The sequence below is a fragment of the Ovis aries genome, chromosome 13 (assembly GCF_016772045.2).
Source record: "Ovis aries strain OAR_USU_Benz2616 breed Rambouillet chromosome 13, ARS-UI_Ramb_v3.0, whole genome shotgun sequence".
NCBI lineage: Eukaryota > Metazoa > Chordata > Mammalia > Artiodactyla > Bovidae > Ovis > Ovis aries.
The window spans coordinates 12,378,880-12,406,749 of record NC_056066.1 but is presented as its reverse complement, the minus strand read 5'-3'; the positions used below and the strand labels follow the sequence as shown (position 1 = coordinate 12,406,749).

Below are 27,870 nucleotides of genomic sequence, written 5' to 3'. Positions count from 1 at the left end.
CGCAGACGTTTTCTTTGCACCTTTCTGTAATTTTAAAATTTTTAATTAAAAAAAAAAAGACTAATCTCTGCTCAGCTTGGAAATGGAAGGGGTATTAGTAATGTGTGCTTGTCTGGGAAGGATCACAAAAATGGTTCAAGGATTTGGGGATGGATTCGGGGTTGAGGACGGAGGATGGATTGCAAGAGAATGTGGAGTCTTGATGCTTCTAAACCTTTGGAAGGTAAACGGGACAGCTTCACCACTGTGAGGAAGATATCACAGCTGGGGATGAATGGCACTGGTGTTCCTGAGTTTCAGTTTAAGGAACAGGTGTTTTCCTGAATTTGGGTCTGATGTCCATTTCTACCTGGGAAGAACTGGCTGCTTTCAAACTGTTTCTAGACTTCAGAAATCCTAAAATGATGTCCCTTGATGAGGAGTTAGCTTTAAAAATATTTTTAAACTAAAAATAATTCCAATTTCAAAGGTTTAGAAAACAGACACTGCTCTCAGCAGGCAGACTGTGCCTAGCGACCAACATTGAGGCCCGACCAGGAACCTCACCACAGCTCACGTCATTCGTTGGCTAAGATCAAGTGTAGTATCAAAGGGGAGCAACCTGTAAATGTCATAAGACTGAAACACTGGAGCCTTGGTTTCTCTATTTCCTACACTGCTTTTTTTTTTTTTAATAGCTCTTAAATGGACTTCAACCTAGATCTTCAATAGGTATCTGCTGAATCAGTGAAAGAAGTACTTCCATTCAAAATGTTTCCATCATGAACGTCCAGTGTTTGAAGAGTTCACACATAGCAAAATCTTTCAACAACTACTCAGTTTGTCTTTTTTGTACTGTGTTGGCTATGAAAATGTTTTCAAGAAATAATCCAAACGTGCCCATATATTCCCATGGATGAGCTAAGTGCAACTATTTCAAAAGAGAGGGAGAAAGAGATGGAAAATTAATTAGGGGCACAGTTTACTCAAGAATACTGGAGCAGCGTTTCAGATCTACAATCTTGTTCTGTTTTTCTAGAGGAAACCCCATCTCAGGGTCACTGTTCTAGTGCGACTTTTTTAAGTGAAGAAAAGAAAGAACAAGATAATTAAAAACTATGAAAACGTAATGTTCTGATCAAGAAACTGGAGAACATAGTTTTTTTTAAATCTTCTGCATCATCTTCCAGAAATATCTTAGAATGTTAAATCCAGGTATTGAATGATATAATGACGTTTCTCTGAAGAAGGAATAGGATCCAAGGTGCCTTTATGGCTACAGCTCCTAAGACAAAATGTAACTTGATTGTTGAGTTTGAGAATTTTCTGTGTGTGCCCCCAACTCCCGCCTGCCCTTCTCCCACCCCCAAGAATGTCAAGAATTTGAACTCCCTGTTCTTAAGGTGAAAGGGCATCAGCTCAAATCTGTACGGAGGGAAAAAGTGGCAAACCCTGAGACACTGGAACTCTCCAGCTACAACTGCTCCCAAGTTTACGATGGCAACAGACAGCCACGGCCCATGGCCTTGGGTGCCTCAGGAGTCACCGGAAACCACGTCCGAATTAGGAGCCAGGCAGATCTTCACGTGCATGTCAGTAATTCTCTACTTCTTTATTTCAACATTGAGCTTTAGCTTTGAAATATTTGCTAAGAAAGCAGAGAGGCAATTAACAGAGATTTTTCAAATGTGTGCCAGGGTTACACATTCTGTCAACAGAGTCAAAGGAAACTATACAGCGTAAGTTACAAAACGGTTATTTCATGTTTCGCAAACATTCCAATCCACCCTTCACTGTGGTGTGATTCAACAGTAGAAAAGCAAAACAGACATAATCTCAAGACCCAGCCCAGCTCCTTTCCATCTTGCAGAGAATCATGAGGAATCTCAGCTGCAACCTGCCCGCCTGAGAATCTCAACAAGGAAATCCTCCCATTTCTCTGGCGAGAAGATCTCCTTGAGGCCAGACCAGGAGGAGGGAAGAGCAACTCAGAGCGGACCACAGAACTTCCTCCAGCCCGGGGGATGCCTTCCTCTGGGCTGCATCTCGAGCTCCCAAGATGCCCAGTTTCCCAAACACATCAATGTTCCTGTCTAGGGTTTGCATTCTCTCCCAGTGTGTAGCTGAACACAAGTGGGCTCTGTTATCTTGTTTAAACTCTTTTTGCTTCGATTACCTAGAGCTACCAGATTCTAGAAGAGCTTGGCCACCACTCTTAATACGATGTTATTTGGTTGTTTCTTAAATATTTTAACTTTATTATTTCTTTATATTATTATTCCAACAGACTGCATGAAAGGCAGTGATCACTAACACAGAACACAACAGGCGCTAACATTCAGCCAGGCTGCTCTCAGGACCCAGGGCTGGCGGGCCTGAGCCGCTGACATGCACGTAGGTAGCTCATACACTGCTACCCTCATAGCACAGGCTGCGGGAGAAGTGACAAAGGACATATGCTCTTGTACCCTTAGAAGCTATTTAATAAATATCATTGAGAAACAAAACGGAAAAAAAAAAAATCAGCCCTGTGGAGCACAACCACCTTAGGTCAACTGAACGTCACCCAGTTTTTTCAACCAAAAATGGAGAGAGAAAGAAAATATTAAAACAGAAACAAAAAAAACCAAAAAAAAAAAAAAAAGCAGTACTTAACACTAGCAGGAAATAAATTTATACAACAATTCAGTCTGTATAATATGATGAAATAAATCTACAACTTTTCTTATTTTGGTGCTTTGAATTATACATACAAACAACAATTACAGGGACATGTTCACAAAGCATGAAGGCCCGGGAAAGTCTAGTTGAACCCCCCAGGGCAACCTGAGAGTGGAACACGTTGCCTGGAGTAACAGAACTTCCTACACAGAGGCCCACAGCTTTGAACGAATGATTTGCCTACAAATTTTTTCTTTTTTTTTTTTTCCTTTTTTTTTTTTTTTCTTGTAATGCATCAAACGACTGTAACCAGGAAAAGGAAACAAAACTGGCAGTTTGTCCATCTGGATATCAGACCTAGTTTCTTCTTAATCGCCACTCTTTATTTTCCCCCATCGTCCTTCAAAGGCATGGCGTCCTCCGTGCCTTCCTGACAGCGACTGAGAGGCAATCAAGTCTTCTTTCAATGTACAGTATTTCTTACAACATAAGTTATATGCAATGTTTGGTGACTTTTTTTTTTTTTTTTTTCACAGCACTAGAGAGACCCTGTTCAATAGGGAATGTGAGTCTGAATGGCTTATTCACAAATGGGATCCAGATTCAGGGAGTGAGAAAACAGACACCATGGTAGGCTGCGTCGTCCGAGTGGCCACAACATCAGGTTGCTTGATGCCTGCAAAAACACACAGATCCGTCGGGTTTCGGTTTCATGATACTGCTCCTGCGAAAATGCACGTAGAAGGGGGCCAGAGGGACTCTCGCCTGGAGCCCTGGGAGTGTCGCTCGAGCAGGGACCCTAGCCCATGGCGGTGACCATACTGGAGGGGTGGTGAGGTCCGAAGGAGAGGCTGGACGGCGGGTGCATCGGCGTGGGCGTGGTCAGCATGTGGCTGGAGTGGCTGAAGGGCGAGATGTGACTGAGCGAAGACATGTGTCTGGAGAGGGCAGCGGGGTTGAACGAGCTGCTCTTGGGGAAGTCCTCCAGCGCGTCATGCACCTTTTTGCACTTTTTGGATTTGCTAGACATTTTTCGGTTTCTGGTCTGGATCCCTTCCTTCTTCATAGTCAGGGGTCTGTTAATCTAAACAGAGATCAATTTTTTTTTTTTTTTACTTTTTTTTGGCTGGCTCTGAGAGGGGGCAGACTTCCACACCCAGGCACAGGTTCCTCTGACCACCCCAGATCAGGGATCTGCTTTCAGGGGGCTCCTTCCTCCCCATACCCCCTGACTCCTTCCCAGAGACCCCAGAGTTCTGCAAGTGAGGGTTCTGCAATGGGAGGGTCTCAGCCTCTATCAATTTCAAAAGCCAAGAGGCCCCAGGTAAGATGTTCCTAGCAGGACTTATTCGTTTTGTCCATTTGCACCAATCATTGGGGGGAAAGTTGGTCTCAGGGAACTTTCTGTCCCCAAGGACCATACTCTTGAGCCACCCAAGATGGCTGTATTTCTCTGCTTCACTAAAATCTAATAACTTGTCTTCTTCCTAGAATTACCTTACACGATTTCAGGAGAAGAGAGGCAAGGGAGGGATTTTCAAGGGGGAAATATATCTGGTCTACTGGTCCAAAATCTGACTTAGAACTTTGGCACCACTAGGCAATCGGTCTTAAGGGTTTTGTCTCTCTGCCTTGAGAGGCCCAGACTGCTTCAAAGTAATTTTTGCTTGCCTCTCTTCTAATGGCCTTTTGAAACAAGAGGTGCTGTAAAATCTCCCCCTAAATAGACAGCTAGTGGGAAGCTGCTGCATAACACAACGAGCTCAAGCCAGCACTCTGTGGCCACCCCGGGCTGGGACGGAAGGTGGGAGGGTGGTTCCAGAGGGAGGGGACACACGTATATATTTATGGCTGATCCAGGGTGTTATATGGCAGAAACCAACACAACACTGTAAAGCAATTATCCTCCCATTAGACATGAAAACATTTTTTAAGTCATTTTAAACACAGGGAAAAAAAAATCTTCCCCTGAAATTTGTACATTCTGGGGTCGGAATTTAACATAATGCGTCTCTGCAAAAATGTAACCTCTTGCCCCTGCCATAGCAACTGTGATGATGAAGTTGCAATGTCTACCTGGTCCTGACGACTCACTTCTAACTAGATGAGCAGCAAAACAACCAATCCACAAGAATTTAATATTCACTTAGGGGGTACAAAGCCCTGTGCTAGCCTGAAAGCACTCTCCTCCTAAAAAGCAAAGCCTAGGCATGAAGGATTTCCCTGGCAGCCCAGTGGTTAGGATTCTGAGCTTCCAATTCAGGGGGCAAGAGTTAGATCCCTGTGCAGGGAGCTAATATCCCATACTCCGAGTGGCAAAACAAACAAACAAACAAACAAACAAATACAATTCCAGGGTAAACAAAAGATTTAGGAAAAAAAAAGACCAAGCATGAAGTTGAGGTAAAAGACCAAGGCAAGCACCTACTCTCATGAGCACTGCTCTCGTCCTCAGGGTATCACTCTCTTCCTGATAAGCCCCACATGTTTTGTTTCGAATACATATTTGCTTAAGGTGGGGGTGGGGGAACTTGACAGAGCAAACTAAGATCATTCCCCTCGAGGAGTCAGAATCAGATTGACCTCAACAGCAGCCACCTGCCCCACACAGCAAACCAACCACACATTCAGTCCCATTTCCAGGGAAATGGGCAAAGGGACTCAAGGCGGGAAGGTCAGGGTCTTAGTATCCCTGACTCCTTGGAGCAGAAACCACTTCCTCCTCCAGGGTCCTCAAGGGTGGAGGAAGGGAAGATTTCATGACTCAAAGATCTGCCTGTTTGCTCCAAAAGCTAGAAAGAGATAGTGAAGGAAGTGAGAACCCAGAAGTCAAGAGGGCCAGGCTGCTGACAACACTTCTGGGAGCAGCGAACGCACGGCTTCTAGGGGCTGAGCTGGTCGGTTGGGGTGCTGACCCCAGGTCTGCCCCTCACACAGGAAGGCCGAGTGAGTGACGGCAGAGAACATCTCAGGGTTTCTTCCTCAAAGTTATAATCAAGATAAAGGCGCAGCCTACAGAGGCGATAGGAATCTACTGTCACATCAAATCTCCCCCGAGATATCACCTAGACACATGCTCTTCATGATGATATCTAGATATACAGGGCCAGGTATCTAAATATAATATCTAGTTACACAGATAGCCACACAAAGCCAGATAACTAGTCCCAGCACTGATACTGAGATAGGTAGTTATCTACACACCTAGATAAGGAGACAGGAACTAACTTAGGGCATGCCTGGTATCTCGATGGGCAGAACAAAACACAACAAGATGAGAATGTTCATAGATTAGTATCTCTTATTGTTAAATACACAACAAATCCGCCTCCTTCTGTGAATTCTTACTAAACCAGAGAAGGCAGAAAAACCACTCTGGAGGATGAGCACGCATCTATCTCCCAGACACTGGGGCCCAGGACAGGGTGAGGGCACCTCCATGGGCGTCCAGGGGCTAAGAATCCACCTTGCAATGCAGGGGATACAGGTTCGATCCCTGGTTGGAGGACTAACCAACTAAACCTGTGAGCCGCAATGAGAGGTGGATCTCCCACGATGCAACTAAGACCCAACACAGCCACATAAATGGATAAATATTTTAAAAAGAAAAAGAAGAGAGTGGGAGCAAGCAGTGAAGAAGGGCCCTTGACTTCTCTTGGATTTAATGAGAAAAGCATATCTTTCAGAAATAGACGGCTTTTCAATTGGATACAACTGAGATCACATCTCACTGTGGATGAGCAGTCAAAGAAATTTATAGCTGGTTCATTTCTCATAATTCCTTACTTCTGTGGAAATCAGAAAGAAATACATACACACACATAATCCATTACTCCGAACAGATCTCTGGTGTATTCTACAATAAGAAGGAGCTCACTCTTCCCTGGTCCCCAATAGTCCTGAGCTCCTAATCTCCCTGGAAGGTCTGTCGCTATTCAGAAATCCATCCAGGCCCTTCTAATTCATCAGCCTCATCCTTGTTTCTCTGAGTCATCATTTTTTCAAGTAAAACAAAATCAGAATAATTTCTGCCCTGTCTACATCATGGGACTCTTTGAGGCTCAAATGTTGTCAAACAACAGGAAAGTTCTTTGCAAACCATACATCACACCCCCAAAATCATTTTGTTGACGACCACTGGGTGAGCACAAGAACTCTACGGGCCCAAACCTTCCAGATTCTAATCACGAATCTGCTTCTCTCCATGACAGTGAGCAAGGAAATTCCCCAAAGCGAAAACAGGCCTGGGGTTTCATCACTGATAAATGTACACAGACCACAATCTAGGGATGCAAGAGACAGAAATGATGGGTTGTAATAAGACCCTCGTTCCATCAGCTCCAAGCCTTGAGTATCAAGCGGAGATGACATGCTGGCAGGGAGGTGTATTACAGGGTCCCCAGGAATCAACTCATTCCCAAGAGGTACCAGAGGACTAGATTGCTAAGGTAGTACCCTGGGAAGTTCTCCTGTGATTCAAAACCTCTAACCAGCCAATCTTCCTCCACAATTCACAAGTGTCTCTGGGTAAGACTCGCTGACTGCCAGGATGGCTCTGAGCAAACCCCTCTGCCTGTCCCCAGTTCACTCCCAGACTCTACCAGTCAGACTGGCCAAGAGACCTCAGGAAAACCAGACGGAACCATAGGGATGAGATGAGAGAGACAGGGAGAGACAGACAAAGACAGAGAGAGAACAAATTCTTTCTCTGGGATTAACATAAACATCAGGCATCATTAGGGTCACAGCCTGTCAGCCAGAGTTGTACAAGGGGGAAAAAAAAAAAATAGCTGAATTTGTTTTAAAGGTAGAGATATTACAAAATGGGAGGATCCCCAAATTGAAAGATCAAAACTGACACGGCCAAACCCACGTGACTGACTGGCAATTATCATTCTGCTAATATGATCTATAAGGAAAAAGGCATTCTTTTCCCTGGAAAGGATAACCTCGGCAGGCTGCCTCGCAGGAGTTCTCCCGGGGAGGACAAACTCAGCAGATGAAATATCTCAGCCGTTTCATCTCGCATCTTTTATACAGAGAATCCGTTTAAAATTCACAGCACAGGTTATGCCAAGCTCTCTACCCCACAGTAACTGAATCGCCCTGAGCTCCTGCCTCGTGCATCACAATCCTGTTTACCTTTCTCTTCCACTCTCTGGCACACTCTTTCTCTTTTTTTTGCAAAAAGTTTAAAATGCAAGAAAACATCAAAATATGTGTGGCAACTTCTTTTTGGTTTGCTAAGGGGAAGATTTTTTTTTTCCCCCTTAAAAACCCAGACAAGGTCCACCACACATTCTGTTTCCAATACAAACTAAGAGGTTGGGATCAATCTATTTTAAACCCTCCAGTCTTGACAAGGCTTCACTGTGCCCAGTCCTTTCCCACACTGGATCCTAGTGCCATGATTTTTCTGAGGCTCCTCACTGTGTGATTCAGATGGATCATCAATAAGGACCTACTGGGGAGTGCAGGGAACTCCACTCAATACTCTGTAACAACCTATACAGGTAAAGAAACTGAAAAAGAACAGATGCATGTATCCGTATAACTGAATCACTTTCCAGAATACCTGAAACTAATACAACATTGCACATCAACTCTAAGCCAATAAAATTAAAAAAAAAAAAAAATCAAGAAGGGAACCAGGGGAGGGGAATGCCCTGCACTGTGTGGCAACCGAAAGAGACCGTCTGGGGGGTGGGACCCCCGGACACTTACATTGTGCAGCTTATAGTAGAGCCCGCAGGCATTGCAGACAGGGTCTCCATTGGCATTTCTTCTCCACAGAGTCGTAGTTGTGGTTTGACAGTTTGCACAGGACGTACCTGCCCTTCTTGCTGCCGACTGGGGAGGGGGTAGACGGGAGGATAAAAATCAAAACAAATGTTAAATGGGTTTGCAGAACCACGGAGACCAACTTGAAAAAAAAAGAAAAAAATTATCACTGAAATCAAAACTAGCAAGTGGCCCACATGAAAGTAATAAAGATCCCCAAAAGCTGTGTCAAGAAGAAAATTACAGCTGATCCACTGGCCTAGGAGTAGATCAGACCATGGTCCGGTGGTCAGTAGGTAGCCTGCTGTCCCCCAGGGTGAAGAATCTGGGAGGATCAGAAAGCTGACCCTACCTCTCTAAATCACAAGTTATCCCCCCTCCTACAAAGTCACCAGATGTTTCATTTTTACGGGTTGCAATAATTTTTGGAATTAGCCAGACATGTTTGGGTACCAAGCTCTCTGTAGCTTTCTTCACCAGGCCTCCAGGAGGTCCTTTCGAAGAGCTACTCCCCAGAAAAACAGCTCTCAGTAAGGATACTGGTCATCACAACAGACTATAAGCCATGGAAGAGGAAACCCAAGCATCAGAAGCGCCTTCTAGATCCCAAATAAAGAACTGCCGGATGATAAGGAGAGCAGGCAGTGTGAGAATGTCTGTGTAAATACGACTGACACACACGGGGTGGGCCACAGAGAAAGCGCCACACCAGAACACGCTAAGTGAGCCAGACCCAGCCCATCTGCAGCTATCCTAAATGTGCACAGCCCAGACTTTCAGATTCGGTCAACTCGTGGTGACAGCCATCTTCATCCTCTTTAAGGGTTTCCGGTTAATGAAACAAACTAAGAAGAACAAGGACTTCTGCAGTCCCCCAGGAACACGGGCCCCACTTCTGCCTTCAATTCATCTGACTCCCTGGAAAGTTTCCTATACGCTCTCCACAGAGCCAAATGGTCACAGGTCAGGTGTCAGTCCCAGGCTGAATTTTAATTATTTGATTGTGTCATGGCCTTCATTTCCTTTAAAAGGGAGATACTTCTTTCACTTCTTGACGTACTTAAATGCATCAGGGGACTATTCCCTGCATCCATACTCAGAAAAAAAATAAACTTAAGCTCAAAAACTTTTGAAGGAAAATGAAGGTGGGTCCCTGGTAACCTCTCTCATCTCCTCACTACCCCCTGTAACATAAAAAGAAATTTTCAACTGCAAAATTATTTCTGTCCCTGGACTCAAAAGCATTATCAAAGGCAAGAGAAAGAGAAAGAATTTAGCTGCTGTTTATCTGTGATCAAGAAAATTCTGGCATGGTTATGAGAGCATGGAACAAAATGACAGGGATCAGGGTGAGATTTTCCATCAATATTTTATCCGGCAAGAACTTGAGCCAAACACTCAAAGTGGCCAGATATGGAAAACCCAGAGGCAATTCCAAATGAACCAGGGTGATTCCTTTCCTTTCAAAGCTACTAAATTGTCCCAAAGACACTCCCCTTTTCTACAGGTTTAAAAAGCAGAGCTATGGCACTTTTTTTTTCTTTTTTTTTTTCCCCAGTAATTCTTAGTTTCTGTGTTCTGTGGAACTAGAATGGAAACATAGCCCTTCTCCCTCATAACTGAGAAGTTTCTACTTTTGAGTAGTCCATTTGGAAAATAATTCACCGCAGTCCAAGAGTGCTGTCTCTCATTCCACAAGCCTCTGTCCACCTGCCTTTATGAAACATGATCGTTTAAGACTTAACTGGTGTTCTTGTACACTTTTGGGAAGAAAATGAAGTTATGAAATTGATGCTTAAGGATTTTGACAATTACATTACCATGCAATGATTATTATCATCCTGGACTGGTTTTCTACACTTTAAAAGAAATACTTGGATATAACAGACTAATATCTACTCAAGCACTGGATTTCTCAGCCCAACAACTGGAAATGGATGGTTCAAGCACAAAACACCAGCCAACAAAATCAGAGTTCGGAGTAACGAGGCTCGTGGTATAGCCCTTTGCAGTGTCTTGACGGTATCATGAATCTAAGCAAGCTCAGACTTTCAGTGAACTGATAAAGAAGCTCTGAAAGTCACACTGTTTGATTCACTAGGAGAAGACAAAGTACATTAATAAAGCAAGCTAGAGATTTATGAAAATCCTCCACCCACTAGGAATAAAAATTTCTATGGGTCTTCCTTTCTCCTATTTCCGCATGGCCTGAGTTTATTTGGTGTTAGGTATGCATCTACCAAGGGGTGGAGTGGTCTTCAGTGCAAAGCAGAAACTGCAAATTGGAGAGACAGAGCCGGAAGGAGAGACAGGGAAATACAGGAAAGAAAAAAAGAAGTTCTAGATACTCAGAAGTCAAATACATCTAAGTGCTAAAAATATATGCATATATATCCTGAATGGGCCCCCAGTGTCTCTCTGGAGCATATGAATTCTATGGAACTAAAAATATAAAACCACCCAGAAGAGATGAGTAAGACAGAAAAGACAGCTTCACATGTGACAGCAAAGGAACTCTACAATTATAAGCGATTGTTACTCAGAGTTCTAGAGATTTCTTACGAAAGATGAATACGGACAAAACTATATAAAATGCAAGTCTAGCCCTCCTAGGCAATCCGCCCCAGACAGAAGAAACCTCGAGAGAACGTCCAATGCGTTCTTGCTCATCAGCCAAACAACCACGGGGTCTGAGACTTTACTGCTCTCTATTTCTTCTTTACCTTTTAAAAAGAGCCCAATTAGCATGATATCATGATTTATTTTAAAAAGAAAGTTTTTGTTGTTAGTTTTCTTTTTTTTCCTTTTCTTTTCTCCCCCCTTCTCTCTTTTTTCCTAAGGCCAGGTTTGGAGTGATTCAGAACATTCTTTTGTGGTGTGATCATATTAATTCTGCACTAACACCTCCAGTCATTTTTTTTTTTTTTCAAACAACGTCTTGTTCTGATACGTTCAAACATCTTGATGTTTAGGTTGGGGAAGCTGAGTTGTTGTTTATGAGTTATCTCCAGAGCTCAGATATCCGGCAGCTTTTTCCTAGGAAGTTAGCTTTGCACATGAGAGAAAGGAAAAAAAAAAAAAAAGTACCAAAGAGCATGAGGACAAGTCGGGGGAAGGTTGAGAAAGCTGGAGACGGGGGCAAAGATCAGAAAGAATAAAGCCTGGAGACCTAGGATGGCCAAAAATTAAAGTCACGTGGGCATGGCCATCCCTAGAAAGATTTTCCTTCTTCTGAAAAGGATGCGAAAGGTGTTGATTTGCACTAAAATCTGATGAGGAAAACAAATTATTCTTTAAAAAGAATGCAGAGGATTTGGAGGGGTCCACCTTACAATCTGAGGGATGCTACTTCATCCATTCATCGGCACGGGGAAATTCCCCTCCTCCCCTCTCCACCTGGTGAATGTCATCACCACAAAAAGCATTTTGATCTCTTGACTGTGGTTAGAGTTATCATTTGCCAAGCCTGCTTTTATTTGTCTGTTACATACACTTGCTATTCAATCTGGCCTGAGGTTCCAAAGACAAGTTTGCAAACGAACCTCTCCAGCTAGTTTTCCTTATGCGTGCTTGCTTGTGCCAGGTTTTCTCAAGTATTCCTAGGGGTCAAGAGGTTTAAGAAAGGGAAGAAAGAGGGGGAGAGAGGAAACGGCCACCGGGCTGGCGGGAGTTCAAAGGGAAAATCAGACTAGACGCTAGGAGAGACCAGGGAGCAGGACGGAAATCAGTTTTCTCCTGTGTTTACCTGTGGCAATTCCTCAATTCTACAGACCATGGGAGAAGGGAAACTCCACAAAGGCCACCGGCTGCTGCCTGTGCAATGCAGCTAATAGGCCCCATTCATCTTACGCCCTGGCCACACGAGATCTCATCGGGGGCACTAAGGCAACACTGAGACCATCATCACTTCCTGAGAGACCCCTTCTACGACTCCAGAAACAAGTTCTGGGTGGCACCTGCGAGCCTCCACCCCCCTACTAACCTTCTCTGTGAAGCTGCGGCTATCAACACACTTCCAATCAGTCACCCCGGTCCCGTTAAAGCAATCATTCTATCAGCAAAGATATTTAAGATTGGATAAATCAGAAATCAGCATCCTTAAAAACGTGGTAGGTGACTTAAGAACCATGGAGGGGGCGATAGAAAGAGAGAGAGAACACTTTCCTGTATATCTAATTTGAAAAAAAGAAAAAACAAAGACAAAGGGAAAGCTACCCCAAGCCAGCTGACACGATTTTGAGCTGTCCTGCCAATTTCCTGCAGAAAGCGCTCCTTCCTGAAGAGGGGAAATTAAAGACACAAAATGGAGAGTGTCAGGTCAGGGCTGCCCCAGGGACAACTCACCAGCCTTCGCTTGGGCTTGATGAGGGGCCGGTTCTGTCCGTTCATCTTGTGGTAGAGCCCGCAGGCATTACACAGGTAATGCCCGGTTCCATCTCGTCGCCAGAGAGGGGTGGATGTCGCCCCGCAGTTCACACACTCCCGGCCTTCTGAAAACAACATCACACATAAGTCACTTATGGAAGGCAGACACACGAAAAAGCTGCCAGCAGAATTAGGGAATGAAAGCTAAATAGACAACTTTTTTTTTTTTCCTCTCTTTTTCCTCTTTTGCGGAACTTTCTCCCCTCCAGCTCCCTTGAAAAAGAATGACTGTACAGCCCTCTCATGTCCTGACCATTCCCATGTACACATACATGCATGTACGTACGCACAGGCACACACATGTACACACACGTACACACACACACACAGCTCCCTGGCCCAAGAAGTGACACAGGAATCAGAAGCAACAGACACCTGTCCAGGGCCAGCCCCACTCGACGGGGAAGATGAAGCAGAGCCCAGGAGGAAGGCGGATTTCAACCTGAAACAGTTCCCTGGGAAAATCCTGAGCCCCAGACAATGGCAAAAGCTAAACACCCCTTTCATTTCCCTCAGAGGAAAACAAACATGATCCATTCCCATTACCACGCCTGTCTATACAGATCGATTAAATAATGACGATCAGGATGAGGCCAAAGGGGAGATTCATCAATGGCTAGATTGAGAAAACAGATAATAAACAGATGAACGGATAGATCGATTGGCTGACTGATTTTTAGCAGCGAGGACTTTAGGTTTTACTTCCAATAAAACTGTCAACGTCCCTGGCTAGCAAGGAAAAGATGAAGACCCCACAGGGCCCACTCCTTCCCCAACATATCTCTTTCTAGAAAAGGCCCAGGTTTTCTGCGGGTTCCCAGCCCCTGAGACTCCAGTCTGAAGGGTTGGAGAGACACGCAGAGGCTTCTTGAAGGCCAGGGAGCTGGAGATAGGGGGAAGGAGACAGAACCAAGGGAAGTGTTAACAGGTGAGGAGTGGATCAGGAGGATGGGCCAGTTTGGGGAGGGGGAAGGGAGGCCCTCGGGTCGGCTCATTAACCAAGGCCTGCCTGCAGTTGCTCTTTTTCCAAAAAAACAAACAAACAAAATCAACAAAAAAACCGGCCAGGCCAGGTTGGAACAAGGCTCACTCTAGGGGCTGGAGAGTGACCGGGCCCACCTTTGGAGGGGAAGCCCCCGGGGGAAGCCCTCCAGATGCTATTGTAGGAACTGCCTGCCAGCTCTTCTGAACTTCTGCAGGGGGAGGAAGTGGAGGAAGGTTTCTGGGAGAACTTGCCCAACTCCTGGGGGGCTCATTCCCCTGAGGAAGACACACCAGCTTCACAGCCCTCCCAGACGGAGCCCACCGGAGCCAGTCTGTTCAAGAACAGGATGATCTCCCAGGTGCCGTGGGGAGGCTTGGGGATGGTGGGAAAGATGAGTCCCTAACAGTTGTTTTTAAAGATTAATCAGCTGACCCCAAACTACCAGGAAGACGGGGTGGGGTGGGGGAGGGAAGGCCAGCCCAGGGCCTGGGCCCTGCTCAGGTTTAGGAAAGCCCCAGACCCAGCATGAGGGTGGCAGGGAATGGACACCCCCAGAGCCTGGGCTCTTCTCCAGAAACGGGCTCTGGGGAAGGAAATGGACTTTTGGAAATGAAAGTGGCTCTGGCCTCCTTTTACAGGCTGGAGGTACTCTGAGGAGTTTCGTCCACTTTGCTTTTCTCAAACAAAAAAAAATGTGAAGGAGTTATGAGATTTCACTTTCCTTGTTCCCCCTTCCAAAAAGGTTCTTAACCCGGGGTCTACAGACAGCCTTCCACGCAGCCCCGCAATGAGCCACACGAGCGTGGCCCTAAGCGGGCCAGGAGGGCTTGCAAGGCACCCAGCAGACTCTGGGCTGAGTCACAAGCAGACGCCTCTGCTCTGGGGTCAAAAGCCGGAGGGATGCGGCCACTGAAGGTGCGGAGGCGCAGAGGAAGGAGGGAAGGGCAAGTGGGCGAGGAGCGGCCACAGGCAGCTAGGGGCCCCCAAGCCCTTCTGCCCCCTGCAGGGCAGGCCCAGCCTCTCCTGGGGGCAGCCGTGCCCACTGTCCAGCCCACACCTACTCCCCCACCTTCAGAGACAGGGGCCTCGGGCTCCCCGTTGTCTCACCCCCCAGACCTTTGCGGGTGTCTCCTGGACCCCAAGCCTCCTCCATCACCAGCAGCTTGGGCTGGACTGCCCCGCTCCCGGGCACCTGGGCCACCTGGGCCGGGGATGTCCCCGCCTGACACCATCAGTCTGATTTCCTTTCCTTTGTCAGGTGGCGGGGAGGATGACAGCTTCCTTTTCTGAGGGACTTTGAAAGCCAGCAACGGTTGCCTCTCCAGCGAGGCTCTGCACACTAGAGCAATTTTCTGTCTTGATTCACTCGGCAAGTTCGCGATTGCCTCGCGTTGGTTTTCTCTTATTCTTTTTTTTTTTCCCTTCTCTCCTTGTTGCCTCTAATCTGTGACTTCAGCAAACAACGAGTTTTCCTTAGGGAGGCCCTGACCGTCCCCTGCTCTCTTTCTCCACGCTCACTGCCTGGTGTGAGCTGCTCAGACAGACACCTCGCGCTAAGGTGACAACCGCAGGCCTCTTAGCATTCAACAGCCATTTTCAGACACCCCTCTGCCTCTGACTATAAGCCTGAGCCTGGAGTTAGATGGAAAGGGGTACGGAAATTGCAGAGGAAAAAGGGGGGAGTGGCACGCCCCACGATGGAAGGGAGCCGGGGAGAGCTAAGAATTGGTGCACCCCCCTCCCCTGCTGAAGAAAAACGCTTATAGTCTCTTGTTTGCAAAGACACATCCCAGCCCGACAGCCTGGGCGTTAGAAAAGCAATAGGTGCTCTAAACCACAGCTCAACCGTCTCTCCAAAATGCGACAACCCTCTCTTCTCTGGGCTCCTCCTTCAGGCAATTGTGAAGAAGAGGTTAAATTAAAAAAAAAAAAGAAAAGCAACCACGAAAACCAAGAGAGTCCCCTTCTCAGGAATTCCCACCCCTTCCACCCTCCTTAGGAGTCTGGAAACTTCCTCTGCACACTCCACACTCCCAAAAGTCCCAACTCCCTCGCTGCCCAGGTGTGCGGCCCAGGATTTTTTTTTTTTCTTCAAACTGTGAGAAAGGAATAGGGAGGAGGAAGTCAAAAGCCAAATTTAAATCGGCTCCTCTCCTCTCTCCCCAACCCAAAAAAAGAAAATAGGTATATAGGTGCCCCTGGTTCTGGTTGAGGGAAACCACAACCCTCTCCCCCTCCCCTCCCCAATGTCCCGAGTCTCCAGGAAAGTGACAAAGACAGGCAGGAGGTGCACAGGACAGAGTGGGGGTGGGGGGGAATCAAACTCCGAAATGAGGGCAGAGGACCAAAGGCATTTGGAAAAGTCACTCTGTCCTCTCCCCCCACACAAACCACCACCCCAGCCTCAGAGACCACGATCTTCCCCCCAACTTTTCAGCCCTACCAGAAAAGAGAACTTTAAAAAAAAAAAGCCCACTCTGACCTCAAAACTGCACAGGTTTGGCTCTTACTGCCAGCAGCCGGCCAGCCTTGATCAACAACCTCCCCCTCCCCGCTTCGGGGGACCCTCCGCTCCCCGCTTTCCTGCCTGTCCTCCCTTCCTCCCGCCTCCTCCCTCTCCCTCGGCCGACTTTCATGTACTGAACATGCAGGTCTGAGTTTTTCTGTCAGCCTAACCGCATCCGGGCTCTAGTGAAGTTCCTGGCTCGGGATAAACAATGCAACTGTCGCGTGCAGCAGTCTGAAAATAATTGGATTAGCTGAAACATATCAACTAAATAGAGACAGTCCTGCCCAGGCAGTCGGAGTGAATGTCACCCTGGAAAAAAACCCTGGAAACTGATCTCATGGTCACTGGGGCGCCCAGAGCCCTCTCTCGGAAGTTTTCTAAACCCGGGTTTTGCAAGCTCTGTTTCAAGACTGGTTGTCTCATCCAGAAAAGACAAGCGATTTCCACCACTTCAGTGTCTACAGAGTCTGTAGAGAGATTGGCTGGGGGGGGTAGCCAGTTAGGACAGACCAGGACAGACACCCACCCTGAAATGGATATTTCCCAAGGAGACATGCCAATCTTCCCAAAACCATCTTGGAAAAAAAAAGAATACAGTGAAAAGGCATCTCAAAGAACCCCCGACTGATTCAGCCACTTCGACATGGGTAGTGGATTATTTTATTTTCAAACCATAAAAAAATATTTTGTGTGGGCTCTGCATTTCCATTCATGCCAGCCTCTACACCAACAGAATACACATGCAGCTCAATTTTGGGGGGGGGTTGGGTGGGCAGGGTGCTCTTCTGTAAGCAGATGAGCAGAAGAAGCAGAGACAGGCACCTGGGGAATCTTTTTCCGTCCTTCCTAACCTCTCTGGCTTCAGATCAATCGGGGAGTAGGTCGTCAGACGCCTTCCTGCCCCTGCCTAGTAATGGGCTCCCAGTACCCGAAGATACTGCAGGTAACAAGCCCTTCTGATCTTCACTGAACTGCTTCCCCAGAGCGGAGCTCCCCTCTCTACCCAGAAGTCAGGATTCGAGCCCCCTTTGCCACGCAGAGAATGTGTGTCCTGATTTTGCCAGGGTCCCGCCCCCAACGAAAAATATACACACACTTTATTTATACATGTCTGTGTCAAGGGCTGTCCTCCGGTGACTGCCTGACCCCCTCTGAGCTGAGCAGAGGGAGAGAGCCAGGACACAGAGGCCAAGGGGGTCAGAGGAGGGACCTGTTTTGTTTGGGTTTCAGGAGGTTTCGTTTTAGCATTAAACACTAAAGACTTATTCCCTCGCCTTCCATTTGGGCTTGCAAACTGACTAAAGGTTACCACCAGCACCCACCAGTACCCCCGCAGGACAAGCAGGAGATGGGGGTTTGTTTTTGTTTATCTTTTTCCTTCTCCAGCTCTAAGGGGGCCTTTTCAACCAGATCCCACTTGCCCTCTGCTCTGAAGACAGGACCGAGACAAGACACACCTCCTTCTCTCCCCGTGGAAGAACTGGGAAGGCGGGCTCTCTCGTCCCTGCCTGGGATTTCAGACTGTGGAGGGGGTTAGGGGGCAAAGGAGAAGGGTCTCTGGGGGAGAGAAGGTTCCTACCTGTGCTGGATCTCGCCTTGGGCCTCGACTTGCATCCGAAGCCGGTGGGGGAGCCCCCAAGGAGGCTGCTGGGCGGGAAGAGTCCAGAGCTGTACTCGGGGACGTAGGGCGGGTAGGTGGTGATGGGGTGGTGGGCTGAGGCCGCCGCCCCTCCCAGGGTGGCCATGCTGCCGCGGGGGTGCGCCGACTCCAGCTTCATGCTGTCGGGCAGCGGCACCTGGTACTTGATGCACTCCTTCTCGTCCTGGCGGCCCGAGCCGGCCGAGCCCGGGGTGGACAGGGATGGGTCTGGGGAGACATCCTTCGGTGGGGTGGGCGGGAAAGTGAAGAGGTGCGGGCTGGAGTGCCCCGCCGACAGGGAGGAGGATGAGGCCGGTGGGTAGACCGACAGGGGCCCCGGGGAGCCGTGGTGGATGGATGTCTTGGAGAAAGGGCTGAGGTTCCAGGGCGAAGCAGTGTGATGGCTGCCCAGGGCCTTGCCACCATCCAGCCAGGGCAGGGATCCGTGCAGCAGAGGTGGCCGGCATACCTGGCTCCCTGTAGGGAAGGGAAGGGAGCCGAGAGAGACACAGGCAGGTGAGAGCAGCCCCCAAAGGCACCGGGGGCGTTCACGCCCTCCACCCCTGCCTCTCCTGCAGCAGGACAACCTCAACACAGACTGGCCCCAGCAGTACCTGGGCCAGCACACCCCCTTCACCCCTGTCTCCCACACCAAGGTCCCACCAGATCCAGGGAATCAAGGGCCTTCGTCTGACCCTCGAGACCTGCTGCGATGGAGCAAGAAGGGGCCCTGGCTTTCTTGGCCTCTCCAGATACACTTTCTAAATCACAGCCCCGAGGTCCCTCTCTGGAACCTGACTTGATTTATTGGTTTCCTTCAATGACCCAGTGGCCCCCAGCCCAGACCTAATCCCAGGCAGCCTGATAAGAGGGTGGGCTGTGAAGGATGAGGCCTAAAGGGGTGCGCCCGGCTGCAGGACCGCTCAAAACCAGAAGAACACACGGACCCAGCGGCCCAGGCCCAGAGCAGGAAGGATAAGGCTTGGAAGAGAGGGGAAGGACCATTTTAGGGTGACTTCCATGTACCCTTACTTCACTGCTGGCTTATAAATGACCAGGCCTGCAATGAGACTTGCAGGAAAATTAATTGCTCAGGCTTATGGAGAAAGTTTCCAAGACTAGACCCTGGTATGGCACTTTTGTCTGCCTCTGTCACCTCCCAAATCCTACTGAGAAAAAAACAGGCCCATCTCAACCCCAAGGTTGTGATTCCACCCGTGTAATATAAGAATTTTCACCTGAGCCCCAGAGACACAAAATTCCAGTTTCTGTGTCTATTTCGCAGTAAACTGAGTCCTCCTTTAAAATACAGAGCGGTAAGGCCGCCCTAACTCAGACCAAAAGACAATCTGAGAGGGGTAAGTCTAAACGGCAAGTGCAAATCCACACACTTATTGATCTTTTAATCCAGTACCTGTCTCAGCGTTTGACATTCTATTTAACCATTAAGAACAATACTGAAACTAAAATCTTCAGAGAGAGGAAGGGGAGGGGAGACGAGGGGGAAGGAGAGTTCTCTGAGCACGGAGGGTCATGCTTCACATTATGCAGGAAGTCCTATAGTAAATAATATTAAGGCTGCATTTACCTCATTTCCACTTAACTGCTGATGTGCACAGAACGAGGGCAAAGAGCACCCCCTCTGCAGAAACAATTGTTTAAAGCCTGGTGACAGCAGGGTGAGAACGCCAGCTCCCACAGGGGCTCTGTCATCAGCCCCAGCCCTGCGACCTAAGCAGGGGAACCAGGGCAGATCTCCAGGAGAGCAATGCACAGTTCCTCCACTTAAAATGTTGCTCCTACTTTTTCTTTGGGAACCCACTTAAAGATGGAAAGTTTAAGAGCTTTCCCCCTCAGTTACGTAGGGCTGGGTTTCTCTTTACCATTTCAGAATTCCCCCGAACTTCTCAAGATGAAAAGAGAAAGAAAAAAGTAAATACTGGGATCGCATTCATAGAAGGAAACCCTGATAGATCCTAAATCTTCTTTGGGACCCTATGGGTCAGCTGCAGGCAGGAGGAGAGAGAAAGGCAAGAGTTGCCGGGAGCAGGCAAGGAGGCAACCAAAAAGCATAGACGCAGGAAAATTCTGTGCAGGCGGGAATCTAGGAAACCCCAAATGTCTCAAACTTAAAGTGGTAGTCTTTCCATTAAAACCGGGTCAAGCACCAGAATTCCCTTCCTCGGAGCCTAGGAGTTAGGAGATATGCCTAAAAACCAAATGCACTAGTTTTAGGGAAAGGCCGAAACACAGCGAGGGGAATAAATACATTCCTTGGCCCCTTCTGGAAATGTGCTGGAGAAACAGCACCGAGGCACGCCGGCAGAAGCCCCAGAGAGAGAACCACGGGATAAATGTGGGAGCGAAGCCCCTAGAAAGAACTAAGCCCCAGCCAAGTTTGGCCCGCGCCGGATGCCCGGCCTGGGGAGCGGTGACCGGCGGAGGCGGAGGTTCGGCTCTCCAGGCGCCCCGGACCTCCAAGGCCCCCGAAGCCGCGACCGCGCGGGGAGAGAGGGCTGCCGCGCGGCGCCCGCCAGGTGAGCGCCAGGCCCCCGGGCCGCAGCCGCTAAAGGCGCCTGCTACGACTGTTTTGAAAAACAGACTCTAGAGACGATCGAGACGCCTTCCTCGCCCATTTCCGGGCCCCAGTTTTTTAAATGGAGCAGCAGCGGCACTTGTGGGGGGCTTTGGCCGGCTCTCCCCACCCCCTGGTCCCTCCCTGCCTCCCCGACCCGGGGAGCCGGGACAGCCGGTCGGGGGAGGGGTGGTCCTCGCACCCGGGGAGCACTCACCGTGGTGGGTCGGAGGATACCTCTGCACGGTGGCCCTCACCGAGTTTCCGTAGTACGACGGGACGTGGTTGCCTTGACCGTCGATGTTAAAAAGTACATCCACCTCCTCGGGCAGAGGGTACTGCGCCGGGTCCATGTAGGAGTGGCCGAGGCCCGGGTGGTGAGTGTCCGGGTGCTGCCCGTTGAGGACCGCGGGGTGGTGATGGCTCACCCAGCGAGGCTGGTCCGCCGTCACCTCCATGGCCCCGGCTGCGCTCGCGCCCTCTCGCCGGGCCCGGAACCCGCGCGCGGAGAGAGAGGGCGGTCGGAGGCTCCGAGGCTCCGCAGGTGCTCCTGCCGTCGGAGGGGCGGGGGTCGTTTAAGGATTTGTTTTCAGTGGGGGAGTAAGAAAGCTGGGAAGGAAAGGTGAGCAAATTTTTTTTTTTTTTAATAAATCTCTGCGGGGTAGTTTAGCAAAGAGAAGAAAAGGAAGAAAAAAAAAATTCCCAAAATTAGGTACGGGAAGACAAAAAAGGGCCAAATTGTAAAAGAAGCGAGGACTGGCTAGAATTCTGCAAGTGAGGCTCCTGTGCACCGGGGGCTCCTCGGCGGCTCCAAGACTGAGTCTTTCCTGGGCCACCTGCAAAGGAGAGAAGGGGAGACCTGGATGAGATCCCTAAGTACTTAGCACCTGAGTTGATGAAGTGGCATCTCCTCCCCCCCCGAGCTGTCCTGCCCCGCGCCCGCGCCCCCGGGACACGCTAACTCGCGCGCACTAGCGCACGCCCCCTCCGGAGCTCGGGAAACCGGGAGGCAGCGAAGGACCCGACGACTCCCAAGTGCATCCCCAGCTGCCTGGGTCTCCGGGGATCCCGGGACTGACTGAGCGGTTCCCACTTGAACGACAGCTCCCTCCCGCCGGGGACCCAGGTCCCAGGACCGACTTTTCAGCCTCCAGAAACTCTCCAAAAGAGGAGGGTTGAGTTTTCCGTGTTTTAAAGTCCTCCCAAATGGAGAGACAAAACAAATCAAAGTTTAAAAAAAAAGTCGCCAGTACCAACCTGGGTAGCGAGGAGCAGAGAGGAAGAGAAGGAGGCGTGCGACCGGGAGAGCAGAAACTGCCCGGTCAGATTGCGTGGCTCGCTCTGCCTCGCGCGCTCGCCGTCCCTCTCTCTCTCTTTTCCTCTCTCTCTCTCTCTCTCTTTTTTTTTTTTTTTTTTTACAGGGAATGCATTCTTTCTGAAAGTATCAAGACGGCGCCAGGCAGCTCAGTGTTCGCAGACAGCTGTGGCGCGACGGAACTTAAGGAGGTTCTAGTGTCATCCGCGCCGCCGGGGGAGGAGCCTGGCGCTGGCGAGGAGGGGACAGGATCCCAGCACAAGGAAACTGCAACCCAAACCCGCTCAGGACTTCACCCCCCCACCCCACCCCCCACCTCTCCTCCCGCCCCTCCACTGACCGGAAAGGGGCGCCGCGGAGGGCGGCCAGGGCGGAGGGGCCGCGGAGAGGGTGGGCTAGGCGCGCCAGGGGGTTCGGGGCGGAGGGGGTGGGCAGGAGGGAATACGCGCTCTGGCCCTTTAAATGTGGCTCAGGCTCCTGCCAATTCATTCCGGCTCGATGGATTATTCCGTACCGGGGACACCGGTCTGCCCCATTCATGAAGTTTATTTCTACAGACTGCCCTTCTTTTTCAGACGTTTTAAATGAGCAAACTTTTTTTTTTTTTTTTTTGCATTCATTCCAAGGTATTGGGTCGTTTATTGATGTGGGGTCTCTGCAAGTAAAAGTGGTCAGGAAAAAAAAATGTAATGTCAGAGTACATGGAGATATGCGTCTCTTGAGAACTGCCTAAGAAATTAAGGGACTGGGGGGGCGGGAGAGTTGGGGGGCGAGGGAGGTGGGGACAGGGAGGGTCGGGGAAGCAGAATGTGACTTTGATTGAAATGTCGGTAGCAACTTTTTGGTGGTCGTGGTCAACATTCTCCCAGCCTCTGGCGTTCATAACCCCCTGGCAAGAATGTCTCAGCTGTTGCAGCTGTCCCTTCCAGACCTAATATTCGTAATCAATGCGTGCTTTTGACCAGAGTGACAATAGTGATGGATGAAAAGGGGAGGGGAAGCGAGAATCTCTGGCTCCCCAAGCAGCCGGGTCTTTGCTCCGGTTACCCAACTTGTTCCCTCTTCCCCGCCCAGAGCCCTATTTACTCCCGCTCCCGGCGTTTTTCCCCAGCCCCCTCCTGCGGCCCCCACCCGGGCCGCCGGGCAGGACTGCGGCGACCTCCCCAGGGCCCCGCAGCTCGCGGGACTCGCTGGGTCCGGCCTCGCAGCCTCGGGCGGAGGCAGCAGAGATCAGAGACAGCCCGGCGAAGGGGCGGGGCTCCCGGGGCGGGGCCGGGGAGGGGCCAATCAGCGCGCGAGGCTGCGGCGCGGCCGCGATTGGCCGGCCCCCGCGGCTGCAACCTCCCCGGCGGGTCTCCGTGCTTTGAGCCACTGCATCCCCTAGCGGCGCTCAGGCTGCTGCAGCCGTCCGGCCCCAGTACGCGGCCCGGGTGTGCTAGAGTCGGGCGGGAAGCGAAGTCTCAAGGTTCCACCCGCGGCTCTCCTCAGGGCAATGTGTGCAAGGAGAGAGCGTGGGTTCTCCCGCAGGCTTTCCCACGGACGGTATTGACAGTTTGATTTGGGGTCCAATTGGAAGGCATTATTCCCTCTTCGTTTCTCTACCCCACCCCGTAACAATTCCCTACAAATACACCTAAAAAAAGTCAACATAGAAGAGACCGTCCCTGAAAGTAAGTGCTAGAGGATTCCTTCCTTGCGGTGAAAGAAAACCATCCATATTCAACCTTAACTCGGTGTGTGTGTGGGGGGGGGGGGGGGGGGTTCCTGCTTTAATATACAGTCCTCGTAGAAAGACTAACAAATTTCATTTGGGAGAAATAGTGGAAACGTGGCTCTTCCTGATGTGGAAGTTTTCTTGAGTCTCCGTTTTCTTAAAGCTGACGTTTGTTAGAAACATCAGCTTGAGTTTCTAGACACGGAACGGTAAGAAAGTCCCTAAATTAACCCCCCTCCCCATGTTTCTCCTGAGCCCACTTAGTCCTTGCTTATTAGGGCGGCCCAGTAAAGGAGCATCGATTTTCCTTCATTCTGACCACGTCTCTCTAGGGCCAGTCAAGCTGCCAGCCTCTCCTGCTCACCGCGCTCTCCAAACCGTTTAATTATTTAGTTTCTGTCCAACATTCACCGGAAACCGCTCCATAAACAAGGACAACGGACTCATACACATTGTTGCTAAAAGTCCCGAGATTCAGCTTAAGGATGGCTGCAGAGGCGGGAAAAAAAGAAGAAAGAAACGCGCATCTTTGCGCGTTGATCTAGGACCTGCCGACACTAGCCGGGCCCCAGTTCAAAGCGACGCGGAAAATACCAAACGGAGCTCTTTGGTCCTCTGCGCCGAGACCTGAAAGTCCAGGAAATAAAAGGGAACCATCCTCGGAAAGAGACGCTGCTGACGCCAGGACTTAAAAACGCTAACTTCAGAGGCTAAAGCCGATTTTAAAAGACAAAGAGAAAATATCCCTGAGAAGGAGGCCTTCCGGTGTAGTGGCGCCTCTGATAATGCTCAAACTTTGGGGGGAGGTATTATTCATTTTAATTAAATCACGTGCACCAAGTCTGGCTGCACTGACCTGAAGAGCCACCCCCAACCCCTTGGAAAAATAAAAGATCTCGAAGGCCCCTTCTTGGTCTGGGTGGTTTGGAGCTGGCAGAGAGGGGTGGGGGCCCTGCTGCTGGGTGCCCGGTGTAATGGAGCCAGCCTGTAGGGGGTATTTAACATTTAATTCCCAGCCGGTCCGCCCCTGTTCCCGGACTGACAGTGGGTAATTGGGAAAGAGGACGTTGCTCTTTTGATGGCCCGCGCCGGCCAGTCTCGCCGACGCCACACTGGGTTTGACGTCACGGGCCCAACCCCAGAGCCAGGAGCACAGAGCCGGGGGGAGGGAAAAGGAGAGGAGGGGTCTACCGAGCAAGGAGGGCCGAGGTCGGCCCCGGGACCCACGCGGAAGGAAGGGGGAAGGGAGCCAGGCCGGAGAGAGGCTGCGGCGCGTGGCCTGAGGGGGAGAGCCGGCTGCGGGAGTCTAGGCCAGGCCCGGCGCCTGCCTGACCTGCCTCGCGGGCAAATGCAGGCCGGGCTTCCTCCTCTGAGGGCGGGCGGGGGGAGCGTGGGGGCTCGAGGCCCGGTGAAGGAAAGAAAAGGTGGTACTGAGCCCCCCTCTGCCCTAGCCCGCAAAGCTAATCGCAGCCTCCTGCGGAAACGCCTCAGCGCCCTCCTGCAGATCTGAATCGCCCCCTGCTCCCCCTCCCGGGCTCCTATCCAGGACCCCGGCCCGGACCGGTCTAGAGAGCCCCCGTCCCTCCTCTCCTCTCCTGGAGCGGCCGGCGGAGCTCCGGTCAGGGAAGCGAGGTGGAGACCTGAAAGGATGCTGCCGCCGCCGCCGCCGCCGCAACAGGGCCCTGGGCTCCTGCAGAGCGCTAGGCCTCCCTCTCCAGGACTAGGGGCTGGCCGAGGTCTGAATGCCTGGGACCCCTGGGGCGAGCATCCCGGAGCCGAGAAGGCGACGGCGCGGCTACCGTCCATCCCCGGTCGCCCGGAACCTGTACCCGGGCTAAGCGTGGGGCGGCGGGAGCCGGTTGGCCTATCTGAAACGCCAGGCCTCGAGGTGGCTATTTCAGGCGTCAAGTTGAGCGGGGTGTGTGTGCCCTCTTGGGGAAAGGGTAAGAAATGGAGCCTTCCTTTCTCTCCTCGATCGGGGTAAGCGGGGACCCCACACACACACACATACACTCCCAAACACATGCCCCCCAGCTGAGGTCCCTCCCACCCGCCCTCCCGGGAGCTCAGATGCTCTCATCGGATGCAAGTGGGGAACCCAATCCCGCAAAGGAGCCAGAGCCCATGGCGTAGAGAGGAGGAGCGTGCCCCCCCGTCCCCAGGCTCACCCCTGGGGTCGCAGGACCCAGAGAGCGGAGATCCACGTGGCCAGCGTCACCCACCCGAGCCTGGCGACAGGCGCGTCCAGGCGAGCTCCGCGGGGCCGAGGTGTCTGGAGAGCGGCCCCGGGTGCCCGCGCGCGGACCGCCGAGGGTAACCAGAAAAGCCGAGCCTCGGGGTCGAAGTCATAAAGTTACTAATCCTGTGCAGGGGGAGTGAGCGTGCCTCGGGCCGCCTGGGGCGGTCATTTGAGCGTGTTTACTTAAGGACTTTGCAAGCGGAGCGCGCGCGAAATAGTCGGATTTCCAGCGAGGCAGCAAATATTTGCAAGCGAGAGAAAGAAGCGGAGCCCGGCCGCGCCGCCGCGTCCCTCCCCCCGGAGCCGCGGCGCCGGCTTGGGCGGACCCGGCCGCGCCGTTGAAGACAGAAATGAAGCCGGGAACCTGCGGGGCTGGGGGGCAGGGAGGGCGCAGAGCCACAGCAAAGGCCAAAAACTGCAGGGCGGCCCCTAGGCCCTGGCGAGCTGGGGCTGGGGGAGGAGAAGTCCCTTACAGCTCGATCAATCTTCCTGGGCTGCGATCGGTCAATAAAAATGGTGTGAACCGACCGCGATCGTTGTGCGTCTGGGGAGGAAGTGGAGGCCAGAGGTGCTGAGGCTGGCGCCAGCGCCCTGCACCAGTCCCGTTCGCGTCCAGGCGGTCTGCAAGCCCCAGGCCGGTGGCCAGTTCGTCGCCGGGAGCCCAGCGCAGTCCGGCAAGGCCTTTAATTGGGCGTCTCCATTTTTATAGTGGCCATTGTTGGAGCAATTAGCGAGAGACAATAAGCGCCAAGAGGCGTTTAATTCGATTCCGTGCGCTGGCTGCGGCGCTTTGGAAGAAGTGGCTGGCCCTGGAGGGAAGATCTGGTTAAGTGCCGGCTCCCTGCCTTGCCAGTTTAGTCTTAGATGTGGGAGTTCTCCAGGGGCAAGTTGAAAGCGGAGTGAGAGCTTTCACCCTAGTCCTGGGCTGGGAGAATCCCGTTCCGGGTCTCGCTAGCCCCGCGGGGCGCCGCCGGAACCGCCGCGCCCACAGGCTGCACGCGTCCGGCTTGGGTCCCCGATTGCCTGTTAGAGGGAAGAAAAGCAAACAGGACAGGGACGTGGAAAACGGCCTCCTTCCTTCTTAGCCTTCGGACCCCCCTCCGATCACCCGAACCATCCCAGTTTCCTTCCCCTTCGGGGGAGAAGCGGCAAAGGAGAGAACCCCCTTCTCGCGCGTACACACCTCGCTCTTCACCGAGCACGCCTCGCCACCCCCTTCCCTGCCTCGGCCCTCGGATTAGGTTACCGTGGCCGAGCGAGGATTTCTACTGGATACGAGAATAGCACAGGTAAAGCTGTATAAACAGCTCGCCGGCTGCCGGGCGAGAGGGTTACGCGGGGGACACGGCTCAAGGCGCCACCGCCAGGCCCGGCTGCGCGAGCGAAACGGCGGGGGAGCCCGCTTGGGCGCCGCGTCCGAGACAGCGCAGGCTAAACACATATTACACGGCATCTCTGCAGCTCCCCCGCCTCCCAAGCCCCCTTTCTCTTTCCCGCATGAATTGAAATGCAGAAAGTGGACAGTGGGGATCACAGGATGATGGAGAGAAGCAGGCGGTGGGCAGTGCTGACGGTGCTGCTCAAATGAAATACAGCTAGTCAGCAGGGACGCAGGATAAAAGGGATCCCAAAACAGACTGGCAAAGGAAAGACGCTCGAAGTAGAAGCAGCAAGGGGGAAACTCGGGAGAACGCAGGCGAAAAGCGCTCGCGGCTCTCGCACTGCTCCTCCAGGCTCCCACGCCCACCCGCCCAGGCCCAGGAAGCCCTGGAAAATGAGCCAGCGCTTTGGGGATGGTATGTGGTTTGATTTTGGTTTTTTTTCTCGCTTATTCATCTATCACCGTTTAAAACTCGAAGGAAACCCGCCTGGGCCAGGATGGGCAATCAGAGAAGTCGGAGAGGAGATAAGCCAGGAGATTACCCCCTGGCCACCCCAGAATCCGCCCCCAGCGCCAGGGCGGGCCCTCCAGCTTCGAGGGATCCTGGCCCTCCATGTGCAGCTACCCTTTTCTCCCCGGTCGAGAAAAAACCCTGATGGTAGCTAGA

At 51.2% G+C, this 27,870-nt stretch overlaps 1 protein-coding gene across 4 annotated transcripts; it reads right to left on the bottom strand.

Moving 5' to 3' along the window:
* Positions 1 to 1,566: 1,566 nt before the first annotated feature.
* GATA3 (GATA binding protein 3) lies at positions 1,567 to 27,432 on the bottom strand. Of its 4 annotated transcripts, none has more exons than XM_060396839.1 (6): positions 25,752 to 27,432; positions 20,772 to 21,390; positions 17,920 to 18,456; positions 12,766 to 12,911; positions 8,365 to 8,490; positions 1,567 to 3,724 (listed from the first exon to the last, which is right to left on the bottom strand). In XM_060396839.1, the coding sequence occupies exons 2-6, from the start codon at positions 21,010 to 21,012 to the stop codon at positions 3,440 to 3,442; spliced, it is 1,335 nt and encodes a 444-aa protein (XP_060252822.1). In that variant the 5' UTR covers positions 21,013 to 21,390; positions 25,752 to 27,432; the 3' UTR covers positions 1,567 to 3,439.
* Between the last annotated feature and the right edge of the window lie 438 nt (positions 27,433 to 27,870).